Here is a 15,884-nt window from a genome sequence, read left to right as displayed (position 1 = left end):
CTAAAACCTGTCGTTTCTTCCTTTATAACATCACCAGAATTTGCCCTTTCCTTTCTGAACATGCTATCAGAACCCTCATCCAAACTCTCATCACCTCTCGCTTAGACTACTGCAACTTGCTTCTCTCAGGTCTTCCACTCAGCCATCTCTCTCCTCTTCAATCTGTTCAAAACTCTGCCGCACGACTAATATTTTGCCAAAGTCATTATGCCCATATCAGTCCTTTCCTGAAATCACTTCACTGGCTCCCTATCCGTTTCCGTATACAATTCAAGCTCCTCTTGTTGACCTATAAGTGCATTCACTCTGCAGCCCCTCACTACCTCTCCACCTTCATCTCTCCCTACACTCCTTCTCTAGAACTCTGTTCACTAGGCAAATCTCTCCTAATTGCACCCTTCTCCTCCATCGCTAACTCCAGACTCCGCTTCTTCTATCTCGCCGCACCTTATGCCTGGAATAGGCTTCCTGAGCCATTACGTCTAGCTCCATCCCTGGCTGCCATCAAATCCGGGCTAAAGGCCTACCTGTTTGATGCTGCTTTCGACTCCTGACTTGTAACTTTTATCTCATCCTTATGTGTCCTTCTGTCTGTCCTTCCCTTCCCCTTTTTGGTCCTGTCTGTTTGTCCTGATTTAGATTGTAAACTCTTTTGAGCAGGGACTGTCTTCTTCATGTTCAATTGTAAAGCGCTGTGTACGACTGGTAGCGCTATAGAAGTGATTTATAGTAGTAGTAGTAGTAGTAGTAGTAGTAGTAGTGGTTGAGGAAAGATAGGGACAGAACAAATGAAAGGATGCTCTTTAGTGAGTCAGGAGAAAATAGGCATATTTTGAAAACTATCAGACCTAAGTAAATGCATCTTGAAATAGGTATGTCTTCAGTTCAAACGAGAAAACACGCTGAGAACTAAAATGTCGCAAAAAGATAGGTAAGAGATTCCAAAGTTTGGCCCTTGAACAGAAAAAATCATAGCATGTGTGTGTTCATGAAAGATTTGTTCGCAGGTTGGTACTACAAGTAGATTCTGATCTTGTGAGCGAAGAGATCGAGAGGGAGTACATTGCAATAGGAGGCGATAAAGATAAAAGGGTTCTTCTGACTCTAGAATTTTAAAGCCTAGTATGAGAAACTTATATGTAATACGATGGGCAACAGGTAGCCAATGAAGATTCCTTCAAAAGTGGAGTAATGTGGTCAAATTTCTTAGCTTTGTGAATTGTTCGATTAGCTGTATCATAGCGCGGCTTAGTAAAAGGGCCTCTGTATTTGCAAATGCACGAATAACAACACAACTGTTAGTAAACACCATTCTGGAGAGATAATGGAAGTATGTTAATGGTTCTGTTAAAAATAGACATAATTATTGCCACAAAAGTTTTTTTTACGTTTATCACTGACAAAAATAAATACTTTGACAGTACTACAATTTTAGATTGCTTGCCATCATCTACAATGCAACATAAAAAAGAGGGAAATGGAACACCACGCATTAGAGGCAATATTTCATACCTCTTGGTTGTCAAATGATTATGACAGTTAAAGTAATAGTGTCTGCCAGTGGCGTACCTATCTTATATGGCACTTAGAGTGGAGCCCCCCCCCCCCCGGGCAGTGCACACCTCCTTATTCCAAGCAAGGGGGTGTGCGGAGCAGGCTCACAGCTGTCAGCTCTACTGGTCCCCTGCCCCTTCTGACATCAACTTCCTGTGCCAGGGCAGGGACTGGCAGGGACTGGCAGAGCCAACAGACACGTACCTGCTCATGCACCCCCTTGCTGCCGGCACCCAGGGCAGACCGCCCCCATCGCCCAGCCCTAGGTATGCTAGAGGTGTCTGCAATTAACTCAAATTGTGTCTTCTATGTAAAATATATTCTAATGCTAATCTGCTGTTTTATGTAAGTAATAAAGATATGAGATGATCAACACAATTGCAGAAAACAACAATATATCTTCCAGCTATGGAGTAGGAAAAGAAGCTAACCACATCCTGATCTATAAGTATTCAGCACTTAGTAAATCACTTCTAAAGAGATGCTCATCGTGATAACACATTCCTGCTTGTGGTGCATAAATTTAGCATTCCAAATTCTTACATTTAATTACTGTCTATTACCTAAAGAAATGAACATAGCTGAAGTTGTCTAATAAGAAAGCCTGTTCCCCCCCCCCCCCCCCCCCCCCCAATGATCCAGAACCTCTTGAGGTATGTGGAGCAGGGGCATAGCTAGCCCTCCAAGTGTGGGGGAGCCCAGGGGTTGACTGAAGGGGCAATGCATTCCCTCCTCCCCAATTCCATGCATATTAAAATTACCTTTGCTGGTGGGGATTCTGAAGCTCTGCCAGCCAAAGAAATTCGGTACCCAGGATGTTCCCCTCATCCTTGTGCTGCTGCTATAATGCTGATGGCGATGGTGTGCTCCAGCCACCAACTCAGGACTCCCTGAGCATGCTCAGTAATTGCGTGAACTAAGCATGCATGAAGAGAAGTTCCAGCATTGGTGGCTGGAGGCACATTGCTGACTTCAGCATTACAACAGTAGCACAAGGAGGAGGGAAGCAGCTAAGGCACCAAATTTCTTTGGCTAGTGGGGCATCCCTGCCAGCTATTTAACAGGGTGCTGCAGGTTTGGAGGGGTTCTAAGCCCAAGGGGGGAGGGGGGTCAAGGCCTCAAGGCCTCCCTGTGGCTATGCCACTGATGTGGAGTCTTTTGGAAACATGCTTCCGATACAGGATATAATTTTCAAGATTGAATCTGATAGGAACTCAACATCATAACACCTAGAAGGTACATAATTTGCATGAGAATAGTGAGAGTAGTGAAGAAATCATTGTAGGCAGTCCAAGCAAGGACACCTCAAAAGTCATAGCTTTCAAATCAAATCTTTACAGAGAGCAGATATCTCTCATATCATGGAAAAGCAGAGAGTAGAATTATTTAATAATCTGATTCTTTTCCATCATTTTTTGTAGAAAAGACCTGCAACAGGGTCAATACTCCAAATCGAGTAGAACAAATAATGAGCAGTGGAAAAAAGTTTGGGGAGTGGTCTGAAGTCTTCCACATGTGATTTAAGGCATAAATGTAAATGGATGCATTTGGGACAAAAATCAGAGAGAACATTATCCTGCAAATCCTGACTCTACCAACCAAAAGAAAGAAAGAAAGATGAGAACGTGAGGGGTTCAAGTAGGTAGCAAACAATACAACAAGAAAGTATTGAGACCTGGAGGAATGCTAGGATGTATATGCAAAGAAGTAAACTAAAGCCTCTGTATTGGTCATTGGTTAAGATCTCACCTGAAGTAATGTTGAAGTATGGAGTCTGCATCTCCATAATACATAAACGGAGGCAATCCAGAATAAAGCTTATCAAAACGTTTTAAAGCTTCACCCATAAAACCCATAAAAATAAAACTAAAGAGGTACATAGAAACATAGAGGCCGATATTCATACAGATATGGCCACTAAAACGGCACTTAGGCAACTATCCGTCCCTGAGTATCGTCGGTTAGTGGCTTAAAGATAGTCGGTTATATTGTGTGATATAACTGGCTATCCACCAATTTTAAAAGTCAAACTGGTCATGTTTGGCAGCCATATTTGGCCACCACAATAAGTGGAATAATTTTGACCAGACTAACTGGCCAGCACTGAATATCAGCTTAGCCGGTTAAATTTGGACCGGCCAAAGTTAAACCGGGTATTCAATGCAGGTATATACATGTGTGCTGTAACATCATTGGAGAAAACTGTGCTGTCAATTTAAATTTACACAGCTTGTGTTAGGAGTGTATGAGGGTATGAATGAATGTAAGGACTAGGATAACTTATGTTTTGGTCTGTGTAATAATGATAAAAAATATATTAGAATAAATAGACATTTGAATAAAAGTTTGTGGTAAAAATTTAGCGTGATTACAGTGAGATATCAGTTATATAAAAGTGTAATCAGAGTGCAATTAGGAAACTCAGAGGGGCATCTAATGCATATTCATTGAGGATTTGTCTAGAATGGAGCTATTCCATGCAAATTTCTCTCATGCATATTCATTGTGGACTGGGTTGAGAACCCCTGGTATAAAGGAAGATAGGTGCCTCCTTTCCTGTACAGAGTAGGTTCCAGTTACGCACCTTCTTGGCATCTAAATTTAGGAACCCCTTTATAGAATTATTCCCATAGTGCCAGTCTGAAAATTTTTCTAACTGCCCTGTTACTGTTTGTATAGTGAAGGAACAAAATGTGACAGGCTAGCTGTGTCCCGAGGACTGGGTTGAGAACCCCTGCTTTATAGAAGGTCAAATATGCACCTATATTTATAGGTACAGGCACTTACCCCAGCCACAGAGCTGGCAGAAACGCTTGCACCTAGATCGCTCTAAAGTGCTTGTAAATTATAGCATTCTATAATTTATATATGGAACTGTGCATCCCACCCACAGCAGTCTAAAAATATAAGGATCAATATTTTGCAGCATTGTCTAGAAAATACCTTTGAAAAATACCACTGACCATTCTGATCCAGGACATTCTGGGGACAGAGCTAAGACAGAACGATAACTCCAAGTTCTGTCTTAGCTCTGTCCCCAGATCGTGAGCTACTTTTTAAGACAAGCTGTTTTAGTGGTATTCCCAGTAATTAGTAACTAGGTCTCACTGCACAAAATTGGACGTGTGCTAAAATAGCATGAGTTAATGGTAAACTAACAGGTGGTGGTATCATGGCTTATGGCTGGCTGCAAGACCTCGCAGACACAGGCAAAGGGCAGAATAAAATCAAAGAAAAAGCTTTATTGGGGAACTAGTAATCAAAGCAAGACAGTCTGTTCTCCTGTTACAGACTCCCTTCCACCCTAGGCAACAACCACATTAACATTTACTCCCTTCTCTCTTACAGCTTTATCTTCTTCAGTACAGTTCCAGTTACTCGTATATAAATCCAGGCTAGGCTCTAACTAGGACACTCAGGACCTGGATCTTCACAGATAAATAAACAAATAGTACTCTGTTCCTTCTCATGCAATCTCTTGGTTTCGATATGATGCAAAACCTATTAACTACGGCAACTCCTTACTTCTCTGGGACTCCCCCACATGTACTGCACCCCAGCCAATACTTTAGAGAGGATTCCTTCACTTGGAGCCTTCCTCTAGGAGGTCTCTGCGCTGCTCGGGGTTTCTCTCCTGGAGACCTCTTGCCTCATCATTTAACCACCTCCCGGTCTGAGCCCCACCCCTCTGACATGGCAGCTTAGCGCCACCTGCCATAAGGTGGCTAAACTGCAACATCAGTGAGGGAGTGTTCTTAGGGACACCTGCCACTATACCACCCACTCCCTCACGCAAGTCTTAACAGGCATGGGCAGAGAGTGGGCATGGAAGCGTTAGCCAGCTAGTGCCTTATGCTTACTGCACATTAATTGGTTAATGTAGAGTTAACATGGGACCACTTAATGCCTCCTAAATGTTAATGCACCACCTACATTAAAAATAATGGGAATGTTCTTTCTTGAAGCAACATTAGTTTTGGGTTACTGTGCTAAAATCCTGCATAATGGCACATTAAGCCCAAAACTTAATTCATTTTAGTAGGAGCGCTCCTTTGTTATATGTTAGACACCTGGTGTTCCTTGAAGCAATTAAAATTGCCTCTTTCTTATTTACTCCTGCCTAATTCTTGCCTATAATTTACCAATTTAGACCCCCCCCCAGTACTTTTTTTGTGTCTTGTCTGATTTACCAAGATTGTAAGCTCTAAGGAGCAGTTATCATCTTTTATGTGTGTCTGCACAATGCTACATTCACCACGGGCCAGGCCTAGGCTTTCTGCCACCCCAAGCAAAAGATTTTTGGCTATTCCTTCTATAAATTGTTTTGTTGATTTTTACCCATGCCTTTCCACTTTCAGAAAAGTGTGTTAGAACTTTTTAAAATGCACAAATCTATTCTACACATGTTAATTTATAAGCTAATGCATGTTAAATAGATTTTTCCACACTAAAATTTGTAAGGTACATTATCGAATTGAATATATGCTAACAAATGAACATCTTTAGTCTTGTCCAAATGATGGCTGCAATACCATCCCCCCAAATGTTCAGCCTCAAGCTTGTACTTGTTATGCTGGAGCCTAGAGCTGGCCCTAATCTGGTTTCCTTTCTACAGAAGATTGATAATGGAGTCAATATTCAGCTGGTTTGGTGCCAGTACTAAGTGCTGACACTGGTGCTTAACTTAGTATGTGTATTCAGCATCGCTGTCCATATAGATTGTGGCACTGAAAATATGTGCTGTGCAGTCACTGTGGCGGCATTCTCTGCTTAGTTTAGGCCTGCTATTCGCAGGCATAGCCCAAATGGTTAACTTATCCAGACAGTGGCCGAACATTGCCCTTATGTGGATAATTTTGTGCCTGCCTTCACCTCACTCATCCTGACCCATAATTACAAAGTCAATATCTGGCCATTTAATAATTTTTTTAATGGTTCAATATTGTCTGTAGTGTACAATGTTCTAAAAATCTATGTATAAGCAGGGCTTTGTTTTCTTTTACTAAGTTCCAGCACCTTGTCTGCCACATGCTCGCACTGCACTGCTGGTCCCCAAGTCAAGTGCAGCCTAGATCCTGGGCCTGAAGCGCTCTCCTCGATCTGCCCATCCCCCTCTGTGGACCTGACTCATCTGTTTCCGGGGCACTACTGAAAAGGGGGGAGATAGGTGCTCTACTGAAAAGGAGGGGGATAGGGACACAGGGCACTACTGGAAAGGGGAGGAGATAGGGACACAGGGCACTACTGGAAAGGGGGAGGGGGTAGGGTCACAGAGTAGAAAACAGTAGAAAAAGGTATTTTATTTTCAATTTGATATTAAGAATATGACAGTATTTGAAAATGCACATCTCCGATACCTTCAAATTAGCAACCCTGCTGTAAGGACTGAGATGTACCTGCTTTGTAAAATGTACATTTTTTGTATTGCACTATTTATAGACTCTGGCTTCCTTGGGCAGAGAGGAGGGGGTTCTCTATTTCAATTTTTGTTGTTGTTGGTGGTTTCTTTTGTTTTGGGCTTTTTGTTTGTTTTTTTTTTTATTTTGATGTGGCTCCCTATTCTGTATTAGATTGGAATATTGTCACAATTTGGGTTTCTGCCAGGTGCTTGTTACCTGGGTTGGCCACTATTGGAAACAGGATACTGGGCTAGATGGACCATTGGTCTGACCCAGTATGACTACTCATGTTATATAGATGAGGGTCTGTCCATGTTCTGCATGTGTGCCTGAGGTGAAGGATTCTGCTAGCACATAGCATCTGTGTAGGAATGTGTAACAGTGCAGCTTGTTCCAGTTTCCCAATAGTAGGTTAATTGGTGCTCTAGAGCCCAGTGTCATATATATAGCACTATCTGTTCATAGGTGGGTTAGGGCTGTTATGGTGTGGTAAGTTTTGTGTTCTAGGGCAGTGTTTCCCAAGTTGGTCCTGGTCTGGAGTACCCCCTTGCCAGTCAGGTTTTCAGGCTACCCACAATAAATATGCATGGCATTGATTTGTATATACTGTCTCCATTACATGCAAATCTTTTTCATGCAGATTCATTGTGGATAGCCTGAAAACCTGGATGGCAAAGAGGTACTCCAGGACCACCTAGGAAACACTTCTCTAGGTCCCATTGTAATATTTATAGCACTGTCTTTTTGTAGGTGGATTAGGGCTGTTATGGTGTGGTAAGTTTTCAGTATAGGTTTTGGGTGTCTTTTTGCAGGGGTTTATGTTATTTCACAAAATGTCTAGCCCTATTTGAAAGTAGGCTCTGGGGCAAAGGCCGCCTTTAGTGGCCCTTGTGACCTAAAATAAAAATGCTCAGGACTAGTGTTCTTCACATCCTGTAGAATCATCACACAAACAAACACCCATCTGATTTAAACAAGGTGTCTAGCAGTGGAAGGAATGTGTGTGCTATTCCTGAGGTGATGGTCAGGATTTCAATATATTTACTTTGTAGTTAAGAAGACAGGTTGCCTGCTCTGGCCAGTCCAGGGATCTCTTCTGCGTCCTGCCTCTTGATGTAACTTACTGTTTCCTTGTAGGCAGGACACAGCTCTTTGAGCAGGGACTGTCTTTCTTCTATGTTTGTGCAGCGCTGCATATGCCTTGTAGCGCTACAGAAATGCTAAATAGTAGTAGTAGTAGTAGACACAACAGAGACAGCCTGTATTAATCAGTGCCTGCTATAGCCCCTGAGCAACAACACAGACACTGCTGTGTAGCTGACACCAACTATTTTATAAAAGTCTGCTCCCCCTGAGATCAAAACCTGGCTACACCTCTGAGGAAAACTTGTCTGTGCAGAGATTTTTTGTCTCCTGGTCAAGGCCACTAAAACAGACATCATATTATGATAATGGAAAAAAGAAAGCCGGCTCTGACGAGCATTTGGCCGACTTTACTTGGTCCCTTTTTTTTCACGACCAAGCCTCAAAAAGGTGCCCCAACTGACCAGATAACCACCGGAGGGAATGGGGAATGACCCCCCCCCCCTTACTCCCCCAGTGGTCACCAGCCCCCTCCCACCCAAAAAAAAACAAACACATTTTTTTGCCAGCCTCTATGTCATCCTCAAATGTCATACCCAGCTCCATCACAGCAGTATGCAGGTCCCTGGAGCAGTTTTAGTGGGTGCAGTGCACTTCAGCCAGGCGGACCCAGGTCCATCCCTCCCACCTACCTGTTACACTTGTGGTGGTAAGTGTTGAGCCCTCCAAATCCCCCCCAAAAACCCACTGTACCCACATGTAGGTGCCCCCCTGCATCCCTAAGGGCTATGGTAGTGGTGTACGATTGTGGGTAGTGGGTTTTGGGTTTTGGGGTGGATTTGGGGGGCTCAGCACCCAAGGTAAGGGAGGTATGCATCTGGGAGCTATTTTTATTTTTATTTTTTTTTAATTTTTAAAAGTGCCCCCTAGGATGCCCGGTTGGTGTCCTGGAATGTCAGGGGGACCAGTGCACTACAAATGCTGGCTCCTCCCACGACCAAATGCCTTGGATTTGGCCGGGTTTGAGATGGCCGGCCTCGGTTTCCATTATCAGTGAAAACCGATGCTGGCCATCTCAAACCCAGCCATCTCTGAGATTTCGCCGGCTCCAACCATATTATCGAAATGAAAGATGGCCGGCCATCTTTTTTTATAATATGGTTCGGGACCGCCTTTTGCAGCGCCAGCCATCTAGATGGCCGGCGCTGTTCGATTATGCCCCTCTGTGTATCCTGCTAGATAGTGATGGTACAAGGGAAGCAAGTTTGGTCCAGTGAAGACTAACTCAAAATAACCTGTTCCTTAGCTGGGCCCTAGTATTACTATATTAAAAATGCGACCATACCATGCCTCTGTGGCTATGTTCCACTAATGTTAAACGATTAACTGGATTTCTTGAGTAGGGACACAAATATACACTTATTTATTCAATACCATAATTCCTCATGTACAGCCACAAAACAACTTTTTAGGGTAGATAGTATTACTTTTATTATCGACCAAATAGAGAGCTTTTAGATTTGACACTGTATAAGTCATCACAAGAACAAAATATAAGAAAATCAATGGACTGCATTAGGGATTTATAACCCATTTATGTTTAAGCAAAAGAGATCTGCATGAAACAAAATATTTATTTTTATTTTGACTTATAAAACCACTTGCCCCTGAAATATGTTCAAAACAGAATAATCCATTTGTGTACCTAAAGGTAAACTACAAAACAGATGAAAATGTAATTTCATGTGCCCCAATGAAAGGAGAGTTTAATTCTACTTCCATTTAATTTCAATATATTCTATCTTCCCATGGCAGATTACAACAACAGTTAAGATGAACCCATCAGAAAACAGGATATCCTCACTGAAATCTGGATATCTGTATTGTACCTGCACAGTGAAGAAAAATCAAACTATAGAGTTTATAATTGCGGTTTCTACCAGCTACAATAATTTTTGAAGCTGTTTTAGTGATATTCAATTGTTACTACATTTCTCCTCCAGCTTTTAAGGCACTGCCTATCCAACTGAAACAACTTTAGATTTGTTACAGACAGATCATGGACCAACAATAAAGAACGACAACATGGATACACAGATGCTCATACGTTTGGCTTGCTTTGTTTCGCGTGAACAGCAATGATGGCTGCGCGGGGGAGTGGAAACAAATCAACCAAACTGGCTTCCATGCTTACAGTGGACTAGATGGCTCACTTCCACTCCTGTCTATTAAGCTTTTTCTCCCTTCTCCACCCCCAACTCTCTCTCTTCAGCCCGCTCTCTCCCGTCTGCATAGTTATTTTTACTTCCCTGAAGCCTTTTCCCTCCTGCTGCACCGGCGATTCACAGTCAGCTGTTTGCCAGCGTCGGGGCCTCTCGTCAGGCGTGTCCCACTTACTCTAATGCAACTTCCTGTTTTTCGCAGAGGTGGGATATGCCTAAGGAGAGGCCCCGATGCTGGCAAACAGCTGACTGTGTCAATCGCCAGTGCCGGAGGGAGAAGACTTCAGGTCAGTAAAAACTACTACGTGCTGCGGATGGGAGAGGGAGCGGGCAGAAGAAGAGACAGAAGAACAGATGCAAGACTCGCACGGGAGGGGGGGGGAGGAAGAGAAAGATTTTGCATGTGGCACATAGGCACCATTTTTTCAAAATATCTGTTTAGGGGAGCGACCGCTCCCCCTGCGCCCCCCTTAGCTACGCCACTGGTTTTCCTACCCTATATCTCAGGCCTTGTGAAAGGAACAGGCCCAAGGTTTCCTTTGAATAATAACTTATTTTGGTTTCACCCTGTTGTCCATCTGTGTTATTTTACCGGCCCACTCCCCAACCCTCGTTCAGGGTTTCACACAGGTCAATGGCTGGCATAAGTTGGTGCGCCTAAGTACACCATGCAATGCGTGCAACTGATAGTATTCTATAAGTTGTATGCATAAATTGGTGATACACCCATGGCCTGTCCATTCTATGTCACTTGCAGATATGCACCAAGTGATTGACGCATACATTTTAGAGTAGCGCCTAGCATCGAGTCGCATAAATGCACATTACTGACGCCTTTGAGGTGCGTAAGTGCCAGCATTCTGTAATTATATGCACACTTGGTACCTAAGAGTAGGGGTCTTGTTATGAATGAGGGGAATAACTTTTAAGCTCCTAATTAAGAGGAATTTTCAGGCCACACATTTAGGAGCATAAATTTAGAAGCTCATGGGTTGATATTCAAAGCGATTTAACCAGCCAGAAATGACTCCTGGACAGTTAAATCACCTGTTTAGGGCTAATCAGTCATTTTCAGTGGCACTTAACTGGTTAGTGGTGCTGAAAATGTCTGGTTAGTGCCGAACTGCAAACCAGTATTTTGGGGTGTTCTGGTGGTGGAGTCGACACTTGGCCAGTTAAGTGCCAATATTGTGCACTTAACCAGCTAGGTTAAACACTTAAATAGGACCTCATGAAAGTCAGTCCTATCTTTATGCAGTGCCTCATAGCCAGTTAAGTGCTGAATATCATACTTAGGGGCCCTTTTACTAAGGCATAGTGGCCTACCACATGGTAAAATGGCACTAACGTAGGACGTGCTGAGGCAGCTCACGGTAGTTTGGCCAGCAATGTACCCTACTATCGTGGCAAAAAATATTTTTTTGTGGCAGGAAGTGTGTCTGGGGGCAGACAGTCGGCATGCCTGCACTAATACAGTAGTGCAGGCACCTTACAGCGTGCTACCTTATTACCGCAGGAGGCCTTAACAACTGATAGGTGGCGGTAAGGGCTCCCGGAGGTAATGGCCACATGCTAATGGGAAATTAGCATCTTTATGCGGTGTCGCTTATGTGGTGAAGTGTTGATGAATATTGCACTAAACCACTTAAGAGATAGCTGTCCCCATAAACCTGAATATTCAATGCCGGTGCCTGATACTGAATATCCGGGAATAATGCCGGCAAAGGCTAAAAAATACTCACCACCGCTGACTGAATATCGACCCCTTGCCTTTTAGCTAATTCAGAATAAACGTTTTCCCTCTGTATTAAAGTCCCTTTGCTCTAAAATCTCCAAATCTATACTAGGGATAGGCAGCCAGAAATTTTTCATTTTGTCTCATCTCCTGTGTCATTTTGGGAATTTTCATTTTATTCAGAGGGTTTTGGCCATTTATTTTTGTTACAGAAGCAATGTCATAAAATTACACTCATTTCCAAAAGAGCGTATATTCTTTGCACAGTGTACGCAATCTTTTCCGATAGTGCAGGCACATATGATGGTTTGAGCGTGTGAGCACTATCGGGAAAAAGTGTGCACTATTTTTGGCACATGATAAAGCACAAAGGGGTCCTTTAACTAAGCAATGCAATGACATGGGATATGTTTTTATTGTCAATGCCAAATCTATTCCCTCTGAGATGTGTCAATTAAAATACTGCTGAAAACCATAAAAAATGTCCACAGTCATACTTTGAGACCCAGGATATATACATGAAGAGTTTTACTGTACTTACCAGTCCTGGACTGCATTGAAAGATTCTTCATTTGTAATATCATACATTAAAATAAACCCCATAGCACCACGATAATATGCTGTGGTAATAGTCCGATATCTTTCCTGTCCTGCTGTGTCCTAGAAGAAAAAATATGATATTTCTTTATATGATATTTAATAATGAAATAATAGGGAGCAAATCATGTAAAATATTATTTAAATGACTGACTGCAAATAAGTAATCCAAAACCATATTAACATGCAATTTAAATATATGAACACTTCTAATGTGTTTTTTTTCTTCACTTTCAACACCTCATTCCTACAGTAACAATTATTTGTGAAAAAAAATGTAAATTTGAAAGCCTATAGCCATATTCTGTGCAATATTTCCATGTGACATTTACAGAGGGCTAAGAGGAAGGAAAGACTCCCTGCTTGTAAGTCATACCAAGGTTTCTTTAATCCTCTTATGAGTATTCGATAAACAGCAGGGTTCAGTTCTGTAGGGGAGAAGCTACTGGTGCAGACATTAGACATTCAGGTGTCAGAACTGAAATCAATACACCCCACCAGGAATTCTGTTGTTCCAAGACAAAGCCTTTGTTTCAACATAAAAACAAACCCAATGGGGATAATCTGACAACACACACACTTGCCTCTTACAGCATCAGTGCTTCACACAATATGAAATGATCTGCAATTCAAACTGAGTCACTTGGGGTCCCTTTTACTAAGCCGGGTAAACATCTACGCGTGCCCAATGCGCGCCAGAATCGACTTACTGCCCAACTACTGCGTGGCTCTTGTGGTAATTTCATTTTTGGCGCATGTCTGATACATGTGTCTGAAAAATATTTTTTATTTTCTGGCGCACGTAGCAGACACGCGCCAAGTGGCATCTGAGGCGTGTAGGTCCGTACCGCCCAAATTCTTTACCGCTAGGTCTATGGCTGGCAGTAAGGTCAGAGACCCAAAATGGACGTGCGGCAATTTTGATTTTGCCACATGTCCATTTTCGGGAAAAAAGAGGCCCTTTTTACAGGTGTGCTGAAAATGGATTGGCGTGCGCCCAAAACCCGCACCTACACTACTGCAAGCCACTTTTCAGCGGGCCTTTCTAAAAGGACCCCTTGGTGCAGTGGTGGCTCTCTACTTTTTTGTCTCTGCTACAGCCAGGGGGAAGTTGAATTAATTCACTTTGTCTAAATAAAGAACTATGAATACTCTTACACGTTTGGGTTCCTCTCCTCTCCCTAAGACGATAGGTTCTGTGGTGGAATGTGCAACTGATAGTATTCTATAAGTTGTATGCATAAATTGGTGATACACTCATGGCCTGCCCATTCTATGTCACTTGCAGATATGCACCAAGTGATTGACGCATACTTCTTAGAGTAGAGCCTAGCATCGAGTTGCATAAATGCACATTACTGACGCCTTTGAGATGCGTAAGTGCCAGCATTCTGTAATTATATGCACACTTGGTGAGGAGGATTCACATAGGAAGGATTCAACAAATTTATTAGGCATAAGTAACTAAAGCAACAACACTGGCAGATGTAGCCTGCTACTCATGGTCTTAGTTAGGGTTACCATATGTTCAGGTTTGCGGGTCTCAGGGTGTCCTCCCCTCCCATACCGTACCATACCTTATCATGCCTGGTGGTCTAGTACCCTCATCAGGGCAGGAAAAATCCCCTTCTTTCCTGCCCGGGGCTGCCGCAGACCGCTCACTGCCGGAGCCACTTCAAAATGGATGCCAAGAGTTCCAGCGGCGGCCTTGTGAGACTTCCATGAGACCCCCTGAAGAGGCCACTAGACCACCAGGCACAATAAGGTACAGGAGGGGAGGGGATGGGATGGAATATGGATGGAGTCATGTGGGTGGGTGGAGGGAGGGAGGGAGGGAGGGAGGGAGGGAGCTGTAAAAAAAGGGTGGATAGAGGGAGGCTGGAAAAAAGATTAGGGAGAAGACATTCATGGGGGGAAGAGGGAGGGAAAAAAGGGAAATACATAGAAGGGGATGGAGAGAAAAGGAGAGGGGGAATATGTTGCTCATGGATGGAAGGGAAAAGAAAGGTGGACATGCTCATGAAATGTACATGTCTAAGCATTTCATGAGTATGTCATGTTCATTTTGTATTTAGCATGGAAGAAAATGCATTTCTGTTACTTTACCAGTATTTTTGCTGCTTACAGAGTCTGGCTTTCTTTGGGGGGGGGGGGGGTCAAGGTGAAACTCTGGTGAGGGGGCATGGTGGGGGTAGGGCTGAGGTGTGACAGGTGTGGTGGCAGGGACTGGGAGTGAGCGGAGGCGTGACAGGGGCAGGTTGAATTTTATTTTGTGTCCTCTTTTTTTGTCACGGCAAATATGGTAGCCCTAGTCTTTAGTCCTCCACATAGTACCTTGACTCCTCTGTGATATATCTTAACAACTCTATGGTGATACATAGTAACATAGTAACATAGTAAATGACGGCAGAAAAATACCTGCATGGTCCATCCAGTCTGCCCAACAAGACAAACTCATATGTGCTACTTTTTGTGTATACCCTACCTTGATTTGTACCTGTCCTCTTCAGGGCACAGACCGTATAAGTCTGTCCAGCACTATTCCCGCCTCCCAACCACCAGCCCCGCCTCCCACCACTGGCTCTGGCACAGACTGTATAAGTCTGCCCAGCACTATCCTCGCCTCCCACCACCGGCTGGCTATGCCACCCAATCTCGGCTAAGCTCCTTAGGATCCAGTTCAGGTACAGGTTCAGGTACAAGTTAGTAAAGACAGTTACCACCAGCTCTCCCTGGGTACAGATGCCTCTTCTGTTTCTGATACCAGCTGGTCTTCTCACCCTCTCACCAAGGTGTTCCTCCCCCCCCCCCCTACTCTCACTAGCAAGGACATCGCCTCTAAAAATTCCAAGCCACCACCCTGCAGTTTTATGCTGTTCTTTCTTTTTTTTTTTTAATTTAGCATTTAATTATATTACATTAAGAAAATCCTAAAACACAGCAAGCATGATGATACAAAATAAATATATAAATAAATATCATACATAACAATCTAAGTTAAACATAATCAGCAAATGACCACACTTAAAGGAGAAAATCCAATCCAAATACCTGAGGAAGCTGGTCAAAAAGTAAAGAATAAAAGTAAAGTGGAAACCTGCAGTATATCCATGCCATATTAACTATAGAATTAGTTCTTAGTAGGTGATCAAAAAGTCTGGGAGGTTGACAACAAAGCTCCTCTACCCTCCAAGAAAAATTGTAACTGAAAGGGTTTATAAAAATACATAATTACGTTGATCCAAGAAAAGTAAACACTTACAAAGAATCCTCAATTGGAACCTAGCTCCCAAA

The 15,884-nt window shown here is 43.0% G+C and overlaps 1 protein-coding gene across 1 annotated transcript in view; it reads right to left on the bottom strand.

Annotated features, from left to right (window-relative positions):
• The window catches only part of RAB3C (RAB3C, member RAS oncogene family), a 311,560-nt gene that overhangs the window by 75,644 nt on the left and 220,032 nt on the right, over positions 1–15,884 (bottom strand). Inside the window, exon 3 of the mRNA XM_030192278.1 lies at positions 12,535–12,653. Coding sequence (XP_030048138.1) covers positions 12,535–12,653 — 119 coding nt within the window. The remainder of the gene's footprint in view (positions 1–12,534; positions 12,654–15,884) is intronic.

The sequence above is a fragment of the Microcaecilia unicolor genome, chromosome 2, assembly GCF_901765095.1.
Source record: "Microcaecilia unicolor chromosome 2, aMicUni1.1, whole genome shotgun sequence".
In the NCBI taxonomy this organism is placed as follows: Eukaryota; Metazoa; Chordata; class Amphibia; order Gymnophiona; family Siphonopidae; genus Microcaecilia; species Microcaecilia unicolor.
This window is presented reverse-complemented; position numbering and strand designations above follow the sequence as displayed.